Source organism: Muntiacus reevesi, chromosome 4, assembly GCF_963930625.1.
Source record: "Muntiacus reevesi chromosome 4, mMunRee1.1, whole genome shotgun sequence".
NCBI lineage: Eukaryota > Metazoa > Chordata > Mammalia > Artiodactyla > Cervidae > Muntiacus > Muntiacus reevesi.
In genome coordinates this window covers 108,485,559-108,508,890 of record NC_089252.1, presented here as the reverse complement: position 1 = coordinate 108,508,890, position 23,332 = coordinate 108,485,559, and the positions used below count along the sequence as shown (strand labels likewise).

At 61.3% G+C, this 23,332-nt stretch overlaps 1 protein-coding gene across 1 annotated transcript in view; it reads left to right on the top strand.

Moving 5' to 3' along the window:
* BSN (bassoon presynaptic cytomatrix protein) overlaps window positions 1-22,304 on the top strand; it is a 75,105-nt gene extending 52,801 nt beyond the window's left edge. The window contains exons 4-12 of the mRNA XM_065933693.1: window positions 4,716-5,204; window positions 5,638-12,282; window positions 14,453-16,559; window positions 16,872-17,662; window positions 17,790-17,889; window positions 18,403-18,534; window positions 18,794-18,848; window positions 19,201-19,293; window positions 22,184-22,304. Of these exons, the coding sequence (XP_065789765.1) occupies window positions 4,716-5,204; window positions 5,638-12,282; window positions 14,453-16,559; window positions 16,872-17,662; window positions 17,790-17,889; window positions 18,403-18,534; window positions 18,794-18,834 (10,305 nt within the window). The 3' untranslated portion in view covers window positions 18,835-18,848; window positions 19,201-19,293; window positions 22,184-22,304. The remainder of the gene's footprint in view (window positions 1-4,715; window positions 5,205-5,637; window positions 12,283-14,452; window positions 16,560-16,871; window positions 17,663-17,789; window positions 17,890-18,402; window positions 18,535-18,793; window positions 18,849-19,200; window positions 19,294-22,183) is intronic.
* The last annotated feature ends 1,028 nt before the right edge of the window (window positions 22,305-23,332 follow it).

Genomic DNA, 23,332 nt, shown 5'->3' with positions numbered 1-23,332 from the left:
TGTGTTCCCCTCCCCCGCCTTTCCCACCAGCACTGTTTCCTGTCCTCGGTGAGACTCTTAACCAGGCCCTGGGCCATCTCTGGTGTTGTCTCAGTGTATGGCCGCTTCGCTCTTGGAGCAGTTTTGTGTTTCCCTGTGTGTTCTTGGTAAGAGGCTCTTGGTTTCTCAGCAGGTGGCCCAGACATATCCCTCCCTGAGAGGGAGGTGGCAGGAAGAGGTGGAGAAGAGAGCCTTCTCCAGGGCCATGGGTTAGGTCTGCCTTAGCAGTCTCTCCCCATCAAGCTGCCTCTATGCACAACGTGAAACAGAGGGTCCTCTGTCAGCATGCGTGCTGGGTACCTGGCGGGGACGGACCAACACCCTCCAGGCCTCTTAGACCTGCTATGGCTCCAGCCACCTGTTTGGGCTGCCAGGGTGGGGACCATCCCCAACATCTCTGAGCCATAAAAACTTTTCCCTCTTTCTCCAGCGGGAGTCCAGAGCACACAATGGAGGAGGCCCTGGAAAGCTAGATCCCTTTTCCCTTTGAAATTTCCTCCAAAAAAACTAACCATAGTGGTACTTAGTGAGTCATTTCATAATTAAGAGTTGTTGATTCCAAATTTTTTTTACCTATTTATCTTTTTGAAGGATAATAGTACCCTCTGGCTTAATTTTTAATTGGCTTTCGGTTCAAAATAGAGTTTGTGAAGAAATTAGTGCAATTAGAATAGTTACAGTAATGCCGCCAGTTTCTTATTTTGTTATAATTGCCAAAATAGCAACCATGGCCTTGAGAAGTCAAGCCTCCCCCCAGCAGAGGGCCTGGCGCCTGTGATGTGTGGGAGGGGCTGGGGGCGGGGGCTACCTCTGCTGTACCCCTGCCTCAGTCTGCCTCTGGGGATAGATCTCAGGGAGCCTTGTTTTCTCCATGCGGAATGGGAGCCTCAGCGCTCTCTGTTAGGTTTCTGTGAGAACCAGTGAAGTGCCACACCTCAGAATCTTGTGCAAGGTCCAGCACACAGGCAGCCCTTCAGCCAGGAGGTTGGAACCAGACTGTCTGAAAAGGAAGTCTCTGCAGAGACAAGAAAGTCCCTACCAGCCCTGACTGCCTGGGTGTGAATTGAGCCCGTGGCCAGCGCAAGCCCCTCGTTTCATCAGGTTCGGCCCCCGGGAACAAACACACTTGTTGTTGCAGCATGAGCAGAGGGCAGCCCAACCGTGAAGGCACACCTTGGGGCTCTCAGCGGGGAATTCCTCTTATTGGAGGCGGAGGCCACAGTCAGGAGAGGAACAGCAGCCCAGTGATGGCCATGCCTGTGGCCCAGGGTGCCAGTGTTGGGCTTTTATTTTTTTAACTTCTGGGTATCCTTGTCTCAGGAATTCTCATCAGCTGTCCCTGGTCTGGCAGTAGGACTGGGGATACATTGGGCTAGGCACCAGCCCAGTGTCACTGTAACCAGGTGGACACCTCGGCCAGCAATACATGCGGAGACCATGTTCGGTGGGGTCACTCAGGCGCAGTGTGGGGAGGAGGCCCAGCTGCCAGGGCAGCCGCGCTGGGCTCTCTTGGCCCATGAGGCACAGCAGCTAGTGATTCTGGAAGGCAGGAGGTCTCACATGCCTGCCAGGGGGCCCCTACCAACTCTTTGACAATTCATGTCCCCTGCCTCGCCCTGAACTCACCTAGCTCCATCCGAAGGGAAGTGCACGAGATGGTGATTGCCCTCGGGGGCTGCTACCTTTCTGCCCCCAGAAAGGCACTGGACAGAGGGAGGCAAAGCCGACATGGTCATCAGAGCCTCCCATTGTCCATCTGCAGGTCCTAGATCATCCCCAGCTCACTTGCCAAAGTGGGTAGGAAAAGAGCAAGCAAGCAGTTCCTCAAAGCTGGGGCTGGGTGATGGAGAGTATGACAGAGAACACGCAAGGGAATGAATGAATGAGGGGTAAACCCTAAATGGGGAGAGGGAATGAATGAACAGGGAATGAAGGGGCGGGTATGGAGTGGGGGCAAGTGAGGGGCAGAAATGCAAGCAGCACAGACAGAGGGGTCAGGGCCGCAGCTACCAGCTGCCTTCCCACCCCCAGGCACGGCCTGCCTCCCACCCCATCCTCACCCTCCAGAAGACTTGAGCCTTGGCCAGGTCTCCCCCTGGCTCTCCCTCTAATGGTCCGAATGCCCTTACCCTTCTCCCCCCACCCCCAAGGGGCTGGGGAAGGGCCTCCAGCTGCCAGGTCAGGTGTTTATTTTTAGCTCTTCCCTCACATGCCTCCGCCTCCTCCCCTGCTGCCTGCTATAGCAGAGCCAGGAGCAAGAGGGCCAACTGGGCGCTCCTTCTGCAGCCTGGCTGCCTCCGAGAGGAGTAAGTGTGGGAAGGAACAAGGCCCCAGGGAGACTGTGACCACAGTTGACTTGCTCTGCTGAGGGCTGGGCCTCTGGGCTCAGGTAAGCAGGCTGCTGCAGGGGCTGGCTCTGAGCTCTTGGCATGAGGTCTGTCGCCTCCATCCCCACCACCCTTCCAAGGTGGCCTTGCTTCATTCGGACTGTTCCTTCTAGGGCTGGGGCTGCCGGCCAGAGGTGGAGGTCAGAGGTCTGCCAAACCACCAAGGTGAGCGAGGCAGATGACCAAGCTTCGAGAGGCCTAACCTAAATGGCCATATGCATGGGCTCAAGGGAGAGCCAGGGCAGTGTTACCTTGGGCCAGCCCCCTATACAGGCCCAGATCCTCACCCCATCGTGCTGATCCTGGGGCTAGGGAAGGGACTGTTTGCTCATTTCTAGAACTTCCTCTGGGTCTCTGCCGACACCCCTCCCACTTCTCTAGGGTCTTTTTGCCACCTCACAGTCTTCTCCAACATGGAGGGATTCCCAAGGTGATGCTGGCTCAGCCCACCCAGCAGTCTCCTTAGGCACCAAGTGAGTCCATGGCCCAGCCAGCACCCATGACCTTGTAGGAGTTTGTATGGGGGACACACAGAGCATCTGATAAGGTCCCAGGGAGTCAGCAGTGGTGCTAGAACCAGGCCCTGCAAAGAGCAGGGTGAGGACATGCGGGACCTCGGAAGGATTCCCCTCCATTGCTGAGCCCCTCTGCTCAGGACCTAGGTATGGAATTCAGCCTCCAAGCAGAGTTGGAGCTCTAGTCTCAGGGAAGCAGTCTCAACGCCCCGAGTCCCAAGCCTGTGGAGCAGACCTATCCCTCAGTCAACACTCAGGCCCTGCCACCTGCCTGGCCTGGCCTCCTGCCAGGGCCCAGGGCAGAACCATTGATACAGCACCCACCATGGTGACCTGCAGGTGCCAGGCCAAGGGCAGACATCTTGGAGGTACCATACTTCCAGGGTTCTGATGGGTGGACTCAGGGATGTCGTGGGCCCAGGGGTGGTATGTGAGGTAAGGGTGCTAAGGATTCTGGCCCTCTGGGCTGGTGAGGGCTGAGGGCTTTCTCGTGGCCCTGTCCCTGGCTCTCTGACCTTGTGGTTCTGTGTCCTCTGGTTCCCCTGACGCCCCATCCTGATGGTCAAGCTGCTAGCAGGAGCCCAAGAGTCTGGGCACCCTCATATGTAAGAGCAGGATAGTAGAGGTGCCGAGGCTCTGTACCCTGGGGTGAGAACAGGCACTAGGGTGCCTGTTACTCTCATTCCCCACCCAAGTCCCGCCAAGGAGGAGCTCTGACTCTGGAGGAGGCCCCTGGAAGACATCCCCTGCCCGCCACTGAGCTGCTACAGAAATCACCTGCTCAAGATGTGCTCAGACCCTTCCCTGTGCAGATGGTGGCACCTGGGGGGGTTCGACTTGGCTGCTGGGGTTCTGGAAACTCCACCATTGATGTCCATGTCATACTCGGAATGACCCCTTTGGGCTCTGGCTTCCATGAAGACCATGTACCAGCCCATGTGTTCGTTTTAGCCACGGCTGTGTCTCTGGCCCCCAGCACTGAGACTGACACAAAGGGAGTAGTCTTGAAAGTGAGGGGCTGATGGTGGAGGAGGATCCCAGCCTGGCCCTCAGAGCCAGCACACAGTCCCCGTCAGAAGAGCCCAGAGTCTGGGGAGCAGGAGGAGGCTTTTGCATGGGGGTTTTTATTGGTCTAAGACAAGGTGACTTGGGTTGAGGTGTGAGCAAAGGGGATTGCTCGGCCCCACCCTCAACCGCCAAGCAGGACTTCCCCTAGACAGCCTCCCCTGGCCCCGAGAGCCGGTCCCCTCCCAGCACAGCACGCACTTGGAAATGGAGAAGGATGGTGTCTGAGGCCTGAGAATTAGGAGGCTGGGGAGGGGCAGTGCATCTGGGAGGTGCTCCCAGCCTGATGTCCTTCCTGAAAGGGCACGCTCACCTGGGGGACTCTGCTCTGCTCCCAGGGCTGTTCATACCCTGCGGAGAGGCCCCAGCCCCCCTCGTCCCGAGACCCTGTGCTGCTTTTGTAGCCTCCTCTCTCATACAGGTCCTCCTTTTCAGCCTAGTGGAAAGCTCCCTCTGGGGTAAGGAAGGGACCCTTCCTTGGGGTTTGTCTTTTGAACTCTGTACACGAGCATCTAAAGGCCCTCTGTCATTTGGGACCAACAGACCCACCAACCAAGCCAACCCGTCTTTGGCTCCTCATGTCTGTAGTGTCATGCTCTGGGAGACTTTCTCCTCCTCGTGTTTATAGGAATAGTCACGGAAGTCATCTTTAAGTACTCCAGTGTCTTTGTGATTTTCATCAAAACCCTCCTCTCTCGTTTCCTTATAGAAAACCGAGTGGCTTTGTCTGAACTGCCAAACTAAGCGGCTTCTGGAGGGCAGCCTGGGAGAGCCGACGCCCCTGCCGCTGCCTGCCTCACAGCAGCCCCCCGCGGGGGCCCCTCACCGAACAGCTGGAACAGCCCCTCCAAAGCAGAAAGGGCCACAGGGGCCGGGCCAGCCATCAGGCCCCCCGCCTGCCAAGGTCACCCCCCCGCCCACCAAGGCCACCCCCCTGCCCACCAAGGCCAGTCCCCTGCCCACCAAGGCCAGTCCCCAGGTCAAGCCCGCCAGGGCTTCTGAACCCAGCAGGACCCCGAGCAGCGGCCAGGAAAAGAAGACAGGAGTCCCAGCTAAAGCCGAGCCTGTGCCGAAGCCCCCTCAAGAGACCACCCTGCCCCCTGGGACTCCTAAGGCAAAGGCTGGGGTGCGGAGGACCGAACCCAGCACCCCCACCGCCAAGGCTGTTCCAGAAGCCCCCAAGGGTGGGGAGACGGAGGTCAGTCATCCTTCCCAGGGATCCTGGCTTTCAGGCAGGGGAGTGTGGAGAAGGGTTTAGCTCCCCGTGGGACTGGGATGTGGACCTGGGATGGTCCTTTGGGCCACAGAGGATAGCAGAGCCACCTTGCTGAGGCATGGTGGGCCTGGAGCCTGTGGGTTCTAGGCTGATCCTGTGTTTGACACCTTTTTAGATGTTTTGTTGCATCTTTCCTACCATTAGATCTAGTAACACTTCTCTTTGAGAACCTTGGGGTTTGACATGGAACCTGTGAGTTATGCAAGCCCAGAGCAATGGAGTGGGTGGTGGGCCCTGATTCCCCTGAGAGTGGAGGCACCCCCTCCCTAGGGCCCCAGGGGTTGACAGAGAGGCTGGGGCTCCCCTAGGAGCCATCTGCCATCAGCAGTCAGCATCTGCTTCTTGCCCGCTGTAGGAGCCGGGGGGCAAGCCTTATTCTCAGGACCTGTCTCGGAGCCCACAGAGCCTCAGCGACACAGGTTATTCCTCTGACGGCATTTCCAGCTCGCAGAGCGAGATCACCGGTGTCGTGCGCCAGGAGGTGGAGCAGCTGGACAGCGCGGGGGTGACGGGGCCCCGCCCGCCCAGCCCCTCGGAGCTCCACAAGGTGGGGAGCAGCATGCGGCCTTCGCTGGAGGCCCAGGGCCCGGCCCCCAGTGGCGAGCGGAGCAGGCCGCCGAGCGGCAGTGCCGAGGAGCAGAAGCGGCGGCCCCACTCTTTGTCCATCATGCCTGAGACGTTCAACTCCGACGAGGAGCTGGAGGAGATCTTGGAGGAGGAAGAAGACTCTGAGGAGTGGGGGCGCCAGGGGGAGCAGCAGGATGCAGCGGAGTCCTCCGATGACTTCGGGAGTCAGCTGAGGCACGACTACGTGGAGGACAGCAGCGAGGGCGGCCTGTCCCCTCTCCCGCCCCAGCCCCCAGCCCGGGCGGCAGACCTGACCGACGAGGAGTTCATGCGGCGGCAGATCCTGGAGATGAGCGCCGAGGAAGACAACCTGGAGGAGGATGAGGCCACCCCCGCTGGGCCTGGCCCGGCCAAACCTGTCTCCCAGAAGGGTGGGCCCCGGCCCCGGCCCGAGCCCAGCCAAGAGCCAGGAGCGCTGCCCAAGAGGCGCCTGCCCCACAATGCCACCACGGGCTATGAGGAGCTGCTGTCCGAGGGAGGCCCCGTGGAGGACGTGGACGGCGCTGCTGGGGCCCTGCAGGGCGGGCTCCGCCGCTTCAAGACCATTGAGCTCAATAGCACGGGCAGCTACGGCCATGAGCTGGACATGGGCCCAGGTCCCGACCCCAGCCTGGACCGGGAGCCTGAGCTGGAGATGGAGAGCCTGACGGGCTCGCCCGAGGACCGCTCCCGCGGGGAGCACTCATCCACGCTGCCAGCCTCCACGCCCAGCTACACATCGGGCACCTCACCCACCTCCCTGTCCTCTCTGGAGGAGGACAGTGACAGCAGCCCCAGCCGCCGGCAACGGCTGGAGGAGGCCAAGCAGCAGCGCAAGGCCCGGCACCGCTCACACGGGCCCCTGCTGCCCACCATCGAGGACTCCTCGGAGGAGGAGGAGCTGCGGGAGGAGGAGGAGCTGCTGAGGGAGCAGGAGAAGATGCGGGAGGTGGAGCAGCAGCGTATCCGCAGCACGGCCCGCAAGACCCGGCGGGACAAGGAGGAGCTGCGGGCCCAGCGGCGGCGCGAGCGCTCCAAGACCCCCCCCAGCAACCTGTCACCCATCGAGGACGCCTCGCCCACGGAGGAGCTGAGGCAGGCGGCTGAGATGGAGGAGCTCCACCGCTCCTCCTGCTCCGAGTACTCGCCCTCACCTTCCCTCGACTCAGAGGCCGAAGCCCCGGAGGGGGGCCCTGGCCGGCTTTACAAGTCGGGTAGTGAGTACAACCTGCCCACCTTCATGTCCCTCTACTCTCCCACCGAGACCCCCTCGGGCAGCGCCACGACCCCCAGCTCTGGCCGGCCCCTCAAGAGCGCTGAGGAGGCCTACGAGGAGATGATGCGGAAGGCTGAGCTGCTCCAGCGGCAACAGGGCCAGGCGGCAGGGGGCCGTGGGCCCCACGGTGGTCCCTCTCAGCCCGCAGCTCCCCGGGCCCAGGGTTCCTTTGAATACCAGGACACCCCAGACCGTGACTATGGCGGGGTTGCTCAGCCGGTCGCGGAGGGCACACCAGCCGGCCTGGGAGCAGCCGTGTACCAGGAGATCCTCCAGACGTCCCAGAGCATCGCCCGCATGCACCAGGCCTCCTCGAGGGACCTGGCCTTTGCTGAGGACAAGAAAAAGGAGAGGCAGTTTCTGAACGCTGAGAGCGCGTACATGGACCCAATGAAACAGAATGGCGGCCCACTCACCCCTGGTACCAGTCCCACCCAGCTTGCTGCCCCCGTGTCTTTCGCCACCTCCACCACCTCAGACAGCAGTGGGGGCCGAGTCATCCCTGATGTCCGTGTGACTCAGCATTTTGCAAAGGAGCCTCAGGACCCCGTCAAGCTGCACAGTGCTCCTGCCTCCCCCAGCTCCGCCTCCAAGGAAGTAGGCATAGGCTTTGCCCAGGGCCCCGGGGCCTCGGCCTCCACAGCTGCAACCCCTGGTCCGGCTGGCCTGCCACGAGGGTACATGGCTCCAACTTCCCCCGTAGCCTCTGAGCGTAGCCCTTCACCCTCTTTCGCTGGCCATGGCTATGGACAGAGCCCGGCCACTGCAAACTATGGGTCTCAAACTGAGGAGCTACCCCAGGCCCCCCGTGGCCCAGCTGTCAGTGGGCGGGCTACCAGAGAGAAGCCCCTGGTCGTGAGTGAGGGTGAGAGTGGCCCCCCACAGACCTCCCGGGGATATCCCTATTTTGCGGGCTCCAGCCCCCCCCTCTCTCCATCTTCTCCCTCAGAGAGTCCCACATTCTCCCCTGGCAAGCTGGGCCCAAGGGCCACCGCAGAGTTCTCTACACAGACGCCAAGCCCGACCCCTGCCTTGGACACGCCACGGAGCCCTGGCGCCCCTGCGCCGACACCCACGGTGGCTCAGGGCACACAAACGCCACACCGACCCAGCACGCCTCGCCTGGTATGGCAGCAGTCCTCTCAGGATGGCCCGTTCATGGTTATCACCCTGGCTTCAGATGCCTCCAGCCAGACCACGATGGTCCACGCCAGTGCCTCCACTTCCCCAGTGTGCTCACCTGTTGACACCCAGCCCACCACTCACAGCTACAGCCAGACAACACCTCCAAGTGGGTCTCAGCCCCCTGAGCTGCCTGGGCCCCCTGGCTTCCCGCGGGCACCCAGCGCTGGTGCAGATGGGCCCCTGGCAGTGTATGGCTGGGGTGCCCTGCCTGCCGAGAACATCTCCTTATGTCGGATCTCCTCCGTCCCTGGAACGTCTAGGGTTGAGCCTGGTCCCAGGCCCCCGGGCAGTGCCGTGGTAGACCTTCGCACCGCCGTCAAGCCCACGCCCATCATCCTCACTGACCAGGGCATGGACCTGACCTCTCTGGCCGTGGAAGCGAGGAAGTACGGCCTGGCTCTGGATCCAATCCCGGGACGCCAGTCAACCGCTGTGCAGCCTCTAGTGATCAACCTCAATGCCCAGGAGCAGACACATGCCTTCCTCAGCACCGCCACCACCGTGAGCATCACCATGGCCTCCTCTGTGCTCATGGCTCAGCAGAAGCAGCCTGTGGTCTATGGAGACCCCTTCCAGAGCCGGCTTGACTTTGGCCAGGGTGCGGGGAGCCCAGTGTGCTTGGCCCAGGTCAAGCAGGTAGAGCAGGCCGTCCAGACCGCGCCATATCGTGGTGGGCCTCGGGGAAGATCCCGGGAGACTAAGTTTGCCAGGTATAACCTTTCCAACCAGGTAGCACCGTTGGCCAGAAGGGACGTTTTGATCACTCAGGTGAGCCCGGCGCAGAGTGTTGGCCTCAAGTCGGGCCCAGTGCCAGAGCCCGGTACTGAACCCCATCGGGCCGCCCCTACAGAGCTGCGGTCGCACGGCCTGCCAGGCGCCAGGAAGCCACACACGGTGGTGGTGCAGGTGGGCGAAGGTGCAGCAGGCACCGTGAGCACCCTGCTCCCGGAGGAGCCGGCGGGGGCCCTGGACCTCACGGGCCTGAGGCCTGAGAGCCAGCTGGCGTGCTGCGATGTGGTCTACAAGTTCCCCTTCGGCAGCAGCTGCACGGGCGGCTTCCGTGCCACCCCAAGCGCGCCTGAGAGGGGTGTGGCGGAAGTTGCCCCACCTGGCCAAAGCAGCGGCCCCTTCTACAGTCCCCGGGACCCAGAACCTCCCGAGCCCCCCACCTACCGGACGCAGGTGGTCGGGGGACCTGGCGCCCATGAGGAGCAGAGGCCCTACCCACAGGGCCTCCCCGGCAGGCTGTATTCCTCTATGTCCGACACCAATCTGGCTGAGGCCGGCCTCAACTACCATGCCCACAGGTTTGGGCAGCTCTTCCAGGGCCCAGGGCGAGACTCGGCCATGGACCTCAGCTCCCTGAAGCACTCCTACAGCCTGGGCTTTGCAGATGGCCGCTACCTCGGGCAGGGCTTGCAGTACGGTTCATTCACTGACCTGCGTCACCCCACAGACCTTTTGACTCACCCGCTTCCCATGCGGCGGTACAGCTCAGTGTCAAACATCTACTCAGACCACAGGTATGGCCCACGGGGAGACACGGCTGGCTTCCAGGAGGCCAGCCTGGCCCAGTACAGCGCCACCACAGCCCGTGAGATAAGCCGTATGTGCGCGGCCCTCAACTCCATGGACCAGTACGGAGGGCGGCACGGCAGCAGTGGTGGGGGCCCCGACCTCATGCAGTATCAGCCCCAGCCCGGGCTCAGTGCCCCGCAGGGCCTGGCTCCCCTGAGACCTGGCCTCCTTGGGAACCCCACCTTCCCGGAGGGCCAGGGGAGTCCTGGAAACCTGGCCCAGTACCGGCCTACAGCCGGCCAGGCCGCAGCAGTCAGACAGCTGCTGCCATCCACAGCCACTGTGCGGGCAGCCGATGGCATGATCTACTCTACCATCAACACTCCAATTGCTGCAACACTGCCCATCACCACGCAGCCTGCCTCAGTCCTGCGGCCCATGGTGCGTAGCGGCATGTACAGGCCTTACCCACCCGGTGGAGTCGCAGCCGTGCCGCTTGCCAGCCTGACGCGCCTACCTGTGATTGCTCCTCGCATCCCTCTCGGGCCCACAGGGCTGTACCGATACCCTGTACCAAGTAGATTCCCCGCCCCTGCCAGTGTTCCACCCGCTGAGGGTCCCGTGTACCTGGGGAAGCCGGCTGCTGCCAAGGCCCCAGGGACTGGGGGGACCCCCAGGCCAGAAATGCCTGCTGGGGCTGCTCGGGAAGAACCCCTTTCCACAGCACCCCCTGCTGCTGCCAAGGAGGCGGGAGCAGCCCCAGCCCTGGGGGCGGGCCAGAAGCCACCGGGAGAGGCCACTCCTGGGGGTGGCAGCGGGCCCCTGGGCCGGCCGGGGCTGGAGAGGGAGGATGCCTTGCCGGAGGAGAGGCAGCGGAAGCAGCAGGAGCAGCTGCTGCAGCTGGAGCGAGAGCGGGTGGAGCTGGAAAAGCTGCGGCAGCTGCGGCTGCAGGAGGAGCTGGAACGGGAACGTGTGGAGCTGCAGCGGCACCGTGAAGAGGAGCAGCTGCTGGTGCAGCGGGAGCTGCAGGAGCTGCAGACCCTCAAGCATCACGTGCTGCAGCAGCAGCAGGAGGAGCGGCAGGCGCAGTTTGCTCTGCAGCGGGAGCAGCTGGCCCAACAGCGCCTGCAGCTAGAGCAGATCCAGCAGCTGCAGCAGCAGCTGCAGCAGCAGCTGGAGGAACAGAAGCAGCGGCAGAAGCCACCCTTCCCAGTGGCCTGTGAGGCACCTAGCAGAGGGCCGCCCCCAGCCGTCCCGGAGCTGGCCCAGAACGGCCAGTACTGGCCACCCCTGACCCATGCGGCCTTCATCGCTGTGCCCGAGGGGTCCGGGCAGACGCGTGAGCCCATACCGCACCGTGGTCTCCCCAGCTCTGCCTCGGACATGTCGCTGCAGACGGAGGAGCCGTGGGAGGCGGGCCGCAGCGGCGGCCTCAAGAAGCGGCACTCCATGCCACGCCTGCGGGACGCATGCGAGCCGGAGTCAGCGCCCGAGCCCTGCGGGGTCAGGAGGATCGCGGACAGCAGCGTGCAGACAGACGACGAGGATGGAGAGGGCCGCTACCTCCTGACCCGACGGCGCCGGGCACGGCGGAGCGCTGACTGCAGTGTGCAGACTGACGACGAGGACAGCGCCGAGTGGGAGCAGCCCGTGCGCCGCCGCCGGTCCCGTCTCTCCCGTCACTCAGACTCCGGCTCTGACAGCAAGCACGATGCGACGGCGTCCTCCTCCGCTGCTGCCCCCGCCGCAAGGGCCACGAGCAGTGTGGGCATCCAGACCATCAGTGACTGCTCCGTGCAGACGGAGCCTGACCAGCTACCCCGAGTCTCTCCAGCCATCCACATCACGGCTGTCACCGACCCCAAGGTGGAGATCGTCAGGTACATATCGGCGCCCGAGAAGACTGGGCGCGGTGAGAGCCTGGCTTGCCAGACGGAGCCGGAGGGGCAAGCCCAGGGCGTGGCTGGGCCACAGCTCATGGGGCCGACCGCCATCAGTCCCTACCTGCCTGGCATCCAGATAGTCACCCCAGGGCCCCTGGGCAGATTCGAAAAAAAGAAGCCGGATCCCCTGGAGATCGGATATCAGGCCCACCTGCCCCCGGAGTCCCTCTCTCAGCTCGTGAGCCGCCAGCCTCCCAAGTCTCCCCAGGTCCTCTACTCACCAGTCTCCCCCCTGTCCCCACACCGGCTCCTGGACACCTCCTTTGCTTCCAGTGAGAGGCTGAACAAGGCTCACGTGAGTCCCCAGAAGCACTTCACAGCTGACAGCGCTTTCCGCCAGCAGACGCTGCCGCGCCCCATGAAGACCATGCAGCGCTCCCTGTCTGACCCTAAGCCCCTCAGCCCCACCGCCGAGGAGTCTGCCAAAGAGAGGTTCCCCCTCTACCAGCACCAGGGGGGACTGGGTAGCCAGGTATGGGCACCGGGGCTGGGCCAGGGTGGGACAGGGGTCTCGGCCTAGCCTGGGGGGCCCCACAGGGAGGGGCGTCTCCTGGGGTGGGAGTGAAGTCACCTCCAGCTCCAGAGGCCCAGAGCCAGAAGTCGAGAGTCAGAGGCATATTGGGTGCATATCCGGTGGAGCCCACAGCCCAGCAAGGTGATCCTGGGCAAGACACACTCACATTTGGGCCCCTGCAGCCATCCAGACCCTGCTGGAAACTTCAGCCCCTCCCTAGAGCTGCCTCTTCATGGCCCACAGCTGGCCTAGGCTCTGCCATCTCCTCCTTCCAGCCTCCCCAGCTCTCGCATCCGGCCTGTGCCCCTCCAAGTCCAAACCTCTTCTCTGGATGTTTCCTGGGAAAATGAGTAACATGGACCTGGCTGAGCTGCTCCCCATTCCCCAGCTCCAGCCTGGCTCCCCTTGCCCCACACAAAGCCCCAGCCCCCTGGACTACCCTTCAGGGCCCATCCCCGTAGGCTGCAGTATCCTCTCCACCTCATCTTGTCCCGTGCCCCCATCCCACCTTCAGTGAGTCTGTTCACACACCTGTCTGCTCCCCTAGATAGCGGCTCCTTGTCTGTGACTTTAGTTGCCAGTGTTGTTCTGGAACTGTGAGAGAGGGCCTGGTGTGTTGGGAAGATGAGGATGGCTAGGGCCTGACACCAAGGACTTTGAATGCCAGGCCAGGAGGGGAGGGCTTTTCTGAAAGGCCCTTGAAGCTTCTGGATGTTTCAGGCAGGTGAGACAGGACGAGATGAGTATCTTAGGAAGCTTCCTGGGCAGAATGTGGGCAGGTGGACTGAAGGAAGTGTCTGCACAGTGGCCCTGGGGAGAGCCTGCAGGAGCCAAAGGCGTGAGGTATACTGACCCGTTTTCTGGGTAGGATGCAGAGAGGGGAGAGGCGAGGCCTTGAGGGGTGGGGCTGTGGAGGAGAGCCCTGGGGTATGCAGCCCAGAGGGGAGGGGGTGCTGGCAGGGAGGGCAGGTCAGAGAGGCAGGGGTTCCTGCCTCCACACTAGGGTCAGCGCAGAGGTCCCATGCACTGGGCGCACTCCCATGAGCACTCATGGCGTGTGATCAAAATGACAAGCGATGGACAACAGCATGAGGAGTTCAAAGAGGGAAATTTATTCCATTCCCTCAAAGGCCACCCTTCCTCCTAAGGTTTAGGGACACATTAGCATTTCCTTTAGGATACGTGTTGAAAGCAGGTAGGAGGTCTTTGTGTAGTTGCTTGGCAAGATAAGCTGTAAGAAGTCCAGTGTCAGTCCCCAGTGTATTTGGGGGATTTGGGTGGTCCATAAAACCCAGAGGCCAGGGAGTTAGAGACTGGGAGGGCAAAGCTTCTGGCAGTGTGGACTGTGAGGCAACATAGAATGAGCAGGTGAGCAGGGCCCCACGGAGCACACATTTGGGAACCCCGACCAGGAAGCCAAGGAGCCAGAGATACTGCTGCAGAGGCCCTCGAGGGATCTGGCAGCCTCAGAGAGCGGGGGGCTGACAGGGATGTGGAGGAAGCTGGGGCCAGGCGGAGAGCATGGCCTGGCAGATGGTGGTACAAGGCTGCAGGGGGAGGAGACTGTGAACAGGCAGCTGAACTGCCTTTCACTTGAGAGAGGAGGGCTGGAGGCAGAAAAGACTCAGAGCCTGAAGCCCCTGACCTCCAGTCAGCACGCACCCCTGGCCACGATCCTCTAGGGAATCTGGTGGGCCCAGGACCCTCTCCACTCCTGTCCATGGACCCCCGCTGCCCTTGGCCCCTGCCAGCTGCTCAGACCCACACCCAGAGCCAAACCCGTACTCTCCTGCCCTCAGTACAATCAGTGGGAGGCAGAAGGTGATAAGCCCGCTGGAGACGAGCAGGGGTTCTCAGAGCCACTGGGGGCCAGGCCAGTACTGGGCATCAGCCGGAGGGGCCTCTGCTCCTTCCTCCCCTCCCACCGCCCTGAGCTCTGGGAAGGAGAAGGCCCATAAGACAATCACAGGCCCTCCTTCCAAGGCCACTGGGTGGGCAGGGCAGGCCTCGAGGTTGCCTGGAGAACCAGGGTGCTGACCCCGGCCAGACCAGGGCTCTTCTACCCCGTGCCCCAGCAAGCCGCCCACACCTTGGGTCTCAGTGCTGCCCGCCCTTCCCTCTGTCTCAGGTGTCGGCGCTGCCGCCCAACGGCCTGGTCCGCAAGGTGAAGCGGACACTGCCCAGCCCCCCGCCAGAGGAGGCTCACCTGCCCCTGGCTGGCCAGGCTCCTCCCCCGCAGCTGTATGCAGCCAGCCTGCTGCAGCGTGGGCTGGTGGGGCCCGCCGCTGTCCCCGCCACCAAGGCCAGCCTGCTCCGGGAGCTGGACCGGGACCTACGGCTGGTGGAACATGAGTCCACCAAGCTGCGCAAGAAGCAGGCGGAGCTGGACGAGGAGGAGAAGGAGATCGACGCCAAGCTTAAGTACCTGGAGCTGGGCATCACCCAGCGTAAAGAGTCTCTGGCCAAAGACCGGGGTGGCCGGGACTACCCACCCTTGCGTGGTCTCAGCGAGCATCGCGACTACCTGTCTGACAGTGAGCTCAACCAGCTGCGGCTCCAGGGCTGCGCCACCCCGTCTGGCCAGTACGCGGAGTTCCCCATCACTGCCGCTGCTGCCGCCACCGCCGCCGCCCCTGCTACTCCCTCTGGCTCCGCTGCTTTCCAGCCACCCCGGTTCCCACCTCCAGCGCCACTGTACCCTGCAGGCAGCGCTGGGCCAACTCAGAACGGATTCGCAGCCCACCAGCCACCCACCTACCCCGGTCCCAGCACATACCCAACACCTGCTTTTCCTCCTGGCACCAGTTACCCCGCTGAGCCTGGTCTGCCCAGCCAGCAAGTGTTCCGTCCCCCAGGCCATTATACAGCCCAGACGCCCCTGCCAACCACACAGACCACCCTTTTCCCAGCCCCGGCTGACAGCCGTGCCCCCCACCAGAAGCCACGCCAGACATCACTGGCCGACTTGGAGCAGAAAGTGCCCACTAACTACGAGGTGATTGCCAGCCCTGTTGTGGCCATGTCCTCAACCCCATCAGAAACCAGCTACAGCAGCCCTGGCCCCGCTGCCAGCAGCAGCTACGAACAGGGCAAGGCTCCCGAGCTGCCACGGGCCAGTGACCGTGGTGGTGTGAGCCTGAGCCCAGCCCCCATCTACTCCTCCGACTCACACTACACCAGCCTGGAGCAGACTGTCCCCCGGAACTACGTGATGATCGACGACATCAGTGAACTGACCAAGGACAGCACCTCCTCCACTGCCTCCGAAAGCCAGCGACTGGAGCCCCTGGGGCCGAGCAGCAGTGGGCGTCCAGCGAAAGAGCCAGGAGAACCAGGGGTCCTTGAGGGGTCCGCACTGCCTTGCTGCTATACCCGAGGGGAGGAAGAATCCGAGGAAGACTCTTACGAGCCCCGTGGTAAGAGCGGCCACCACCGGGGTGTGGAGAGCAACGGCCGACCAGCCAGCACGCACTATTACGGCGACAGTGACTACAGACACAGCACTCGAGCAGACAAGTATAGTCCAGGCCCTGCGGGGCCCAAGCACCCCTCCAAGAGCCTGGCCCCGGCTGCCGTCCCCTCAAAGCGCAGCAAGCACCGGAAGCCGGGTATGGAGCAAAAGATCTCCAAGTTCTCACCTATCGAAGAGGCCAAGGATGTGGAGTCAGACCTGGCTTCCTACCCCTCCTCTGCAGTCAGCAGTAGCCTGGCCTCTCGAGGCAGGAAGTTCCAGGATGAAATCACCTACGGGCTCAAGAAGAATGTGTATGAGCAGCAGCGGTATTACGGGGTGTCCAGTCGGGACCCAGCAGAGGAGGATGACCGCGTGTATGGTGGGAGCAGCAGGTCCCGGGGGGCACCTGCATACAGTGGGGAGAAGCTGTCCAGCCATGACTTCGGGGGCCGGGCCAAAGGATACGAGCGGGAACGGGAGGCTGTGGAGCGACTTCAAAAAGCGGGCTCCAAGCCCTCATCTCTGAGCATGGCCCACGGCCGGACCCGGCCCCCCATGCGGAGCCAGGCCTCTGAAGAGGAGAGCCCTGTCAGCCCCTTGGGGCGGCCCCGCCCTGCTGGGGGCCCCCTTCCCCCTGGGGACACCTGCCCACCATTCTGCTCCAGCCACTCCATGCCCGACGTCCAGGAGCACATCAAGGAGGGACCGCGGTCCCACTCATATAAGCGTGACGAGGGCTACATCCTGGATGATTCCCACTGCGTAGTTTCCGACAGCGAAGGTAATGGCAGCTGGGGGTGATGTCTGCGGCTGCTCGGCACCTGGGGGGCCTTGCCTGCCCATGGGGCCCTGAGCCCTGAGGTGTCCTGGCGGGGCCAGGCCTGGTGCCTCACCCAGTGGGCCCTGCTGCTGGCTGCCCGTCCTCCTGCTCCGCCCGCGCCCTGGCCCCAGCGGTGGGAGGGGGGGCTGGGGACCTGGCGTTAACGCTTGTGGCTGTGGCGCCCACTCTCTGTTTTCCTTGCATGGCTTCAGCTGGGCCAACCCCCTGCGGCCAGCCCGGGGGTTGACCGTGTTCTGTTTTTGGTCTCTGAAGCGTATCACCTGGGCCAGGAGGAGACAGACTGGTTTGATAAGCCCCGGGATGCCCGCTCTGACCGGTTCAGGCACCACGGGGGCCACGCAGTCTCCTCCTCCTCCCAGAAGCGAGGCCCTGCCAGGCACGGCTACCACGACTACGATGAGCCCCCCGAGGAGGGCCTGTGGCCACAGGATGAGGGTGGCCCGGGCCGCCACGCCTCAGCCAAGGAACACCGACACCATGGTGACCATGGGCGGCACTCGGGCCGCCACGCCGGCGAGGAGCCGGGCCGGCGTGCTACCAAACCACACGTTCGGGACGTGGGTCGCCATGAGGCCCGGCCTCACCCACAGGCCAGCCCTGCCCCGGCCGTGCAGAAGAAAGGTCAGCCTGGGTACCCCAGCTCCGCCGAATACTCACAGCCATCCCGTGCTCCGTCAGCGTACCATCATTCTTCCGAAAGCAAGAAGGGCTCCCGGCAGGCCCACCCCGGGCCCGCAGCACTGCAGCCAAAGCTAGAATCTCAACCGCAGCCGCAAGGCCGGCCGGCAGCCCCAGGGCCACAGCCGTCCCAGCCACCGCCGTCCAGGCAGACGCCCTCGGCAACAGCATCGCGCCAGCCGCAGACACAGCCGCAGCCACAGCAAGGTCTCGGGCTGCAGCCTCCGCAGCAGGCCCCATCGCAGGCTCGGCTGCAGCAGCAGGGCCAGCCAGCTGCCCGGAGTCCGGCCCCTGCTGCCAGCCAGCCAGCAGGGAAGCCGCAACCAGGGCCCCTGACAGCCACAGGCCCCCAGCCATCGGGACCAGTAAGTAGGGTTCTGGCACGAGGATCCCCCGTGGGGTGGATGCTGGGACCGCAGCTTGGATGGGCCCTGGGTTTCAGGCTGAGCAGAGCGGATGGGCAGTAGCTCAGCTGTGTTCTGTGTTCCGCAGCCACGGACAGAGCAGGCGAACAGCTCTAAAGGGACCGCCAAAGCGCCCCAGCAGGGGAGGCCTCCTCAGGCCCAGCCGCCGCCAGGACCTGGCCCTGCAGGTGAGCCTGGTTTTGGGCACCCTTGTCTGTGACCCAGAATACCTCCCCTTTTCCTACGCTGACTGGCACCCCGAGCTTCCCCACACTGCACGCCATCACTGCTTCCCGAGAAGTGCCCAGTGCAGCGCTGCAGGCCTCCCCAGCAGAAATGTGCCTGGGGTTAGAATTAGCCAATGGGTCACCAGCACGGAGGACTTAGGGCCCAGGCAGCTCTGCATGGAGCCCCTGGGGGGCGCTGGTGAGCACAGTGCCACGACCTAGCTCCTTATTTTCCATCCCCCCATCTCCCTCGTCTCTGCCTTTCCCTTCCTTGCTCCTTCTTTATCGTCCTCAACTTCTTTTTTCTGCTTCTTCACACCCCGTTTCTTCCCATTCTTACCTTCCTCTCTTGATTCCTCCATCCTCCTCCTCACCTTCCATTGCACAGGGCACCTGTGTTGCCCTTACTCACCTGCTCAGACTCCGAAGAGCCGGTCCAGGCAAGGTTCATGATGGTGGCTCCTTTCCCCCTAGGCGTGAAGGCTGGAGCCAAGCCTGGAGGGACCCCAGGGGCTCCTGCCGGCCAGCCCGGTGCTGAAGGGGAGAGTGTGCTCTCCAAGATCCTCCCCGGTGGGGCCGCGGAGCAGGCCGGCAAGCTGACGGAAGGTAAGCAGTGCCTACGGCCGGGTCCATAGTGGGCATTGCTCACAGGCCCTACTGTGGCAGAGTTCAGGTCTGGGGAATGGTTCCAGGTTGGGTCACCCAGGCACGGGCCAGCCCGAGGGCGCACCTGCTGCTGCCTAGTTATCCTCAGGGCAGCTCCTGCCCCTCAGGCCGAGCTTGGCTTTGGTGCACCAAATGGCCTTTACTAGGAGGGAGCCTCGCCCACTTTCCTGACACCTCTTTCCTTTCTCCTGTGTCACAGCTGTGTCTGCTTTTGGCAAAAAATTCTCCTCCTTCTGGTGACCATGCCCTGCAGGGTGAGTATGAGCCTCCTGTACCCAGCTTCCCCTGGGAAAGGCCTGAGGCACTTGGTATTGGGGGTGGGGGTCTTCTGGGAGGAGCATGGTCTTCAGCAGTGGCTGATGTGGTCAGAGCTGCAGTGAGTGTAGGAGGAGGAAGGGGAGGAGGGGCCCTGTGCACAGAGGGCCCAATGTGGGGCCTATGCAGTAGAGGTCCCCAGCGAAGGGAAGCCAGGGCCAGCTTCCCTTTGTCCTTTTCCAGCACCCCCAGCCCCTGACAGGGCTCTGAAAGCTACATGTTGACGTTAGGTTGTAGGGGGCTTCCCAGGGGTACAGCTCCTCCCAGCCCTCCCTTCTGTATACTCCACAGGCTCTTGAAGAAATGAAGGGAGATGATATCATTGCTGTGGAAAAATCTCTGGAGCCAGAGGCCTGGGCGCAGCTCTGGACTCTGCGTATAACAGTGAGTATCAGGACCAGGCTGGGTTGGGTGGAGGAGGAGGTGAAGGGCCCAGGTCGCCGACCCAGCTTCTGCAAGTGTGAACTAAGAGGGGCCTGGGGGAGCTTCCTTCAGCTGGGACAGGCCCAGCAGCTACCTGGAGGCAGAGACAACTGAGCTGGCTGAGATGACTCAGGTGGTAACCTCAGGGAAGGGCCGGGCAGAACCCACTGTGCCCCACAACTGGGGCTCCACACACTGGGTGCTGATTCCAAAGCCCCGTCTCTGAGGCCTAGTGCTGGTCACTTTGCTCCAGACGTTCAGATGAAGCCAGAATCCCCAAACCCTGTAGAGTTAGCAGTCCTCAGAGTGACGTCAAAATAAAATTGACCTCACCGTTGCAAGAGGGACATGAAGAATGAGTGGAGAGCTGGATGGGAAAGGGACAGAGAGTCAGGGGAGGACCCTCAGACAGGAGTCTCAGCTCCAGACCAGGTCAGCCCAGGAAGAGAGCAGAAGGGCCGCAGGAGGGGGGCCCTGGCTCTTGCTGGGCTGTGGTGATCAAAGCAGGATCAGACGCCTGGGCCTAGAGCCTTCTCTGGCCCTGGCCTTGCCTCTGGGCAGGGAGGAGTAAGTGGTACCTCCTGCAGGATGGCGGAGAGGGTAGGCTGGCTGTCTGCGCTGCTCTGCGCACAACCGGAGACCACCTCCTCGCATTCTGTAGCCTTGGGGTCCTCTTCCTACCCCTCCTTTGCCACTTCTGCTGCTGAGAGTATGGAGGTGTGGTGCTTCTCACGGTGGGCAGGCATGTGTGTGGCAGGGCCAGGCGCTCAACAGTCAAATCACAAGGGAGCCCTGGAACCCTCCGGGGCCTTTGCCCAGGCCTGGCCTGCTTGTAGGAAGGAGTGAGATCAAGAGCCACCTGTCTCTGGAGGACCAGTGGGGAGACTGGAAATGTCTAGTTCCCATCTATTTATTCATTTATTCAGTAAGTGTTTGTCAAGTACAAGTGGGTGCTATGCCCTGTTCTGAAGAGTGCTGAGGATACAGCAGAGAACAGGACTGGGTCCCTGCCCTCTGAAGCTGGCAGCCCGTTAACAGGGGCAGAGAAGAAATAAGTTAAAAAAAAAAAAAAAAAAAAGATGAGAAGGTAATTTCTGGGATATCCCTGGAGGTTCAGTGGTTAAGACTCTGCACTTCCAATGCAAGGGGTGTGTGTTCGATCCCTGGTCGAGGAACTAAGATCTCACATGCCACACAGCATGGCCAAAAATATTAAATAAAATGAAATTGAGTCCTTAAGTAAAAAGAAAACATTTTAAAAAATGAGAAGCATATGAATCTATTTAAAAAGTCTTAAAAAAAAAGTAAAAGGAATTTCTGAAGGTTTTAAGTGTTCCCAAGCCAGTGAGGCAGTTAGGGCGCAGAGGGGTCTGCTCTGGAGAAGGTGGTCAGTGACAGGTGAGGCTCAAGCGGGGAGAAGAGGCTGCTGTGGATTGTGACCGAGTGAGGGAACGGCACCTGCAGAGCCTCCAATGAGACAGACAGACTTCAGGGACAGACAGAAGGCCAGCACAGCCAGAGCCATAGAGGAGGGGAGAGATGTCCAAGGGTGTAGTCGGAGGAGCCAGCTGGGCTGGGCTTTGCAGGCCAAAGTGGAGAGCCCAGAATTCTTTCTAAGGATACTAGTCACAGCACAGCACTCCAGCGTTCATCCCGCCTTCACCCCCAGGGCAGCGGACTCCCTGCCAGCTTCCCGCTCCACCACACGCTTTCTCTGAGTTTCCCTGGAACAGGGGTGAAATGGGAAATTGTGCTGAACGGAGGGGAGGTCGGGGCAGCTTGGGACCAGGCCCAGGGCAGGATCCGCCTGGGGTGTAGGGCTAGGGCTGTGTCACTGGGGAGCGAAAGGAGCCCCCGGCGTGGCTTCGTCCCACATTCCGCCCCATGACACGCACGGGCCACTGAGGCCACTCACCGTGGACTTCAAGGAGTCTCCCTCAAGGTCTGGCATCCGGCTGATCGGGCCAAGCAGTCAGCGCTGCTGTGAGTGTCCGTCTCCTGACGTCTTCTGTGGAGATTTCAGAAGTGGGCTGGGAGAGGCTCGTTATTTTAAACAAAACCCCATCTCCCTCATTCTTTTTTTTTTTAATTAAAAAAAATAAGTTTATTTCTTTCAAGGTTTACAAATAACAAAGGTACACCTTGTATTTAAAATTGCCGTTATAGATGAGAGCATGCATGGACAGTCATTTTTGTTTGAGTAATTTTTTATGTAATAGATTTTAAAATGTGGTGAGGGAGGGATCTGACAGAGATGAATGTGCCAAGCAAAACCACAACTGTGTATCTTTTAAAGCACATCATGGCTTTAAGTACCGTGTTGCTAAGGATTCTCATGAAGTGCCATAGACTGTACATCAATCAGAGTATTATTTCTTCAGTGTAATTGTTTTCAGAGCCACATTTTGTTGCTTATTTGCTAGTACTAATCAGTCAAAGGGCACCATTCTTTTTTTGGAAACCAAAGTTGTCTCAGAAATGGCCGATTTAATTTTACAGTAACAAAATAGACAGCACAACACAGACTCTCTCAATACAGATAAACTCACACAAACTGGAGATTATATATAATAGACATATATAAAGCAACTTGTGTTAAAGAAATGTCCCTTCCTGGCCAACCTGATTCTTCTTTCTTCCTGACCTTCTCTTTACGACCTCAAACCCGCCCCAGCACCCATCTCCTCCACCTCAGCGGGGCTGGGATCCCGTGGGTGTTGGAGGAGCGGGGCCATCAGCCTGTGGCAGACAGCTGGAAGGAGGGCGGGTGGGAGGCAGCTGTCCATGGTGCTTGACCAAATTTTTCTATCTTTCCTTTTTCCTTCTCTCCTTCCTCCTTTTCTCCTCCAAGCATCTACAACCTGACAAACCTTCAGCCCAAAGACTCACAAGAGGTGGGACGTGGCTATCGGGTCTCAGTTGAGGACAGGATGTTTTCTAACAGCAGCTGCCGGGGGTGAAGCATCTGCTGGTCACGTGGGACCCCCAGACCCGGGTACCCGTGACTGTCTTCCCAGAGACCCTGCTCTCCTCCGGGCGCCACCGTCAAGGCGCAGCCATCGGTGGGAGGGAGGAACGCTCTCTGGAGACCCGCCACACTGGCAGTCTTGCTGCTCTTCCCACAGCTGCCCTCCGCGGCCCGGCCGACCCGGCCTCCAATGCGTTATACACAGAGTTGGGGTGCACGCTGCCTGTTTTTGATGGACGCTGCCCTCCCTCCACCATGCCAGAAGTTTTTCCACAGCCTTGGAGAGGGGCTTTGACCGAGGGCTGGGGGCCCCGGGCTCCGTTTCCTTCACATTCCAGCTGGCCCGGATCCCTCCATGGCCACAGGGCCCTGCCCCCCTCACCCTGTCCTGGGTGACTCCAGAGCAGGCGTCCACGTGGCCTGCGTGGGACTGGGAAGAACTTTACAAACATTAGGACCTAACACTGTCTCATCGCTGAAATCAGAGGCCATAGCACCGAAGAGCAGCATGGGCGCCGGCTGAGGCTTCTCCCAGCCTGTGGGCGGCCGCGTGCCAGCAGGCCCGCCGCCATCTTCAAAGCCATTCCCCCCAGTCATCGCGAGCATCCCAGCGGCCCCACCATTGTCTCGACCAGCCGGCTCCTCGTTCGTACACCTGGGGATTTCTTTTGATTTCAAGAACAGCCTTAATCATTTCAGTTTGATTTAAGTGTATACCTCATAAACATTGTTCTTTCGTTTCTCCCCCCTCCCCTCCTTTCTCTCTTCCTTCTCTCGGCTCGCCTCCTTGCCTCTCCCCTCCACCACCACCTTGTGACTGATGGTTTGGTTTCCTCTTTGCTCTGCCCCTGCTCAGCACAGGGAGAATGTTGACTAAGAAGCAATAGTGGGCAGCAGGCCACCAAGAGCACAAGCCCAGGGCGGGGTCTAGGGAGGCCCCTCAGCCCGCCTCTGTTTACCGTGGAACTCCAGTCCTTCTTAAGCCATCAACAGTGGACGTGCTCAGAGCAGAGGGGCCAGGGCTTCTGCCAG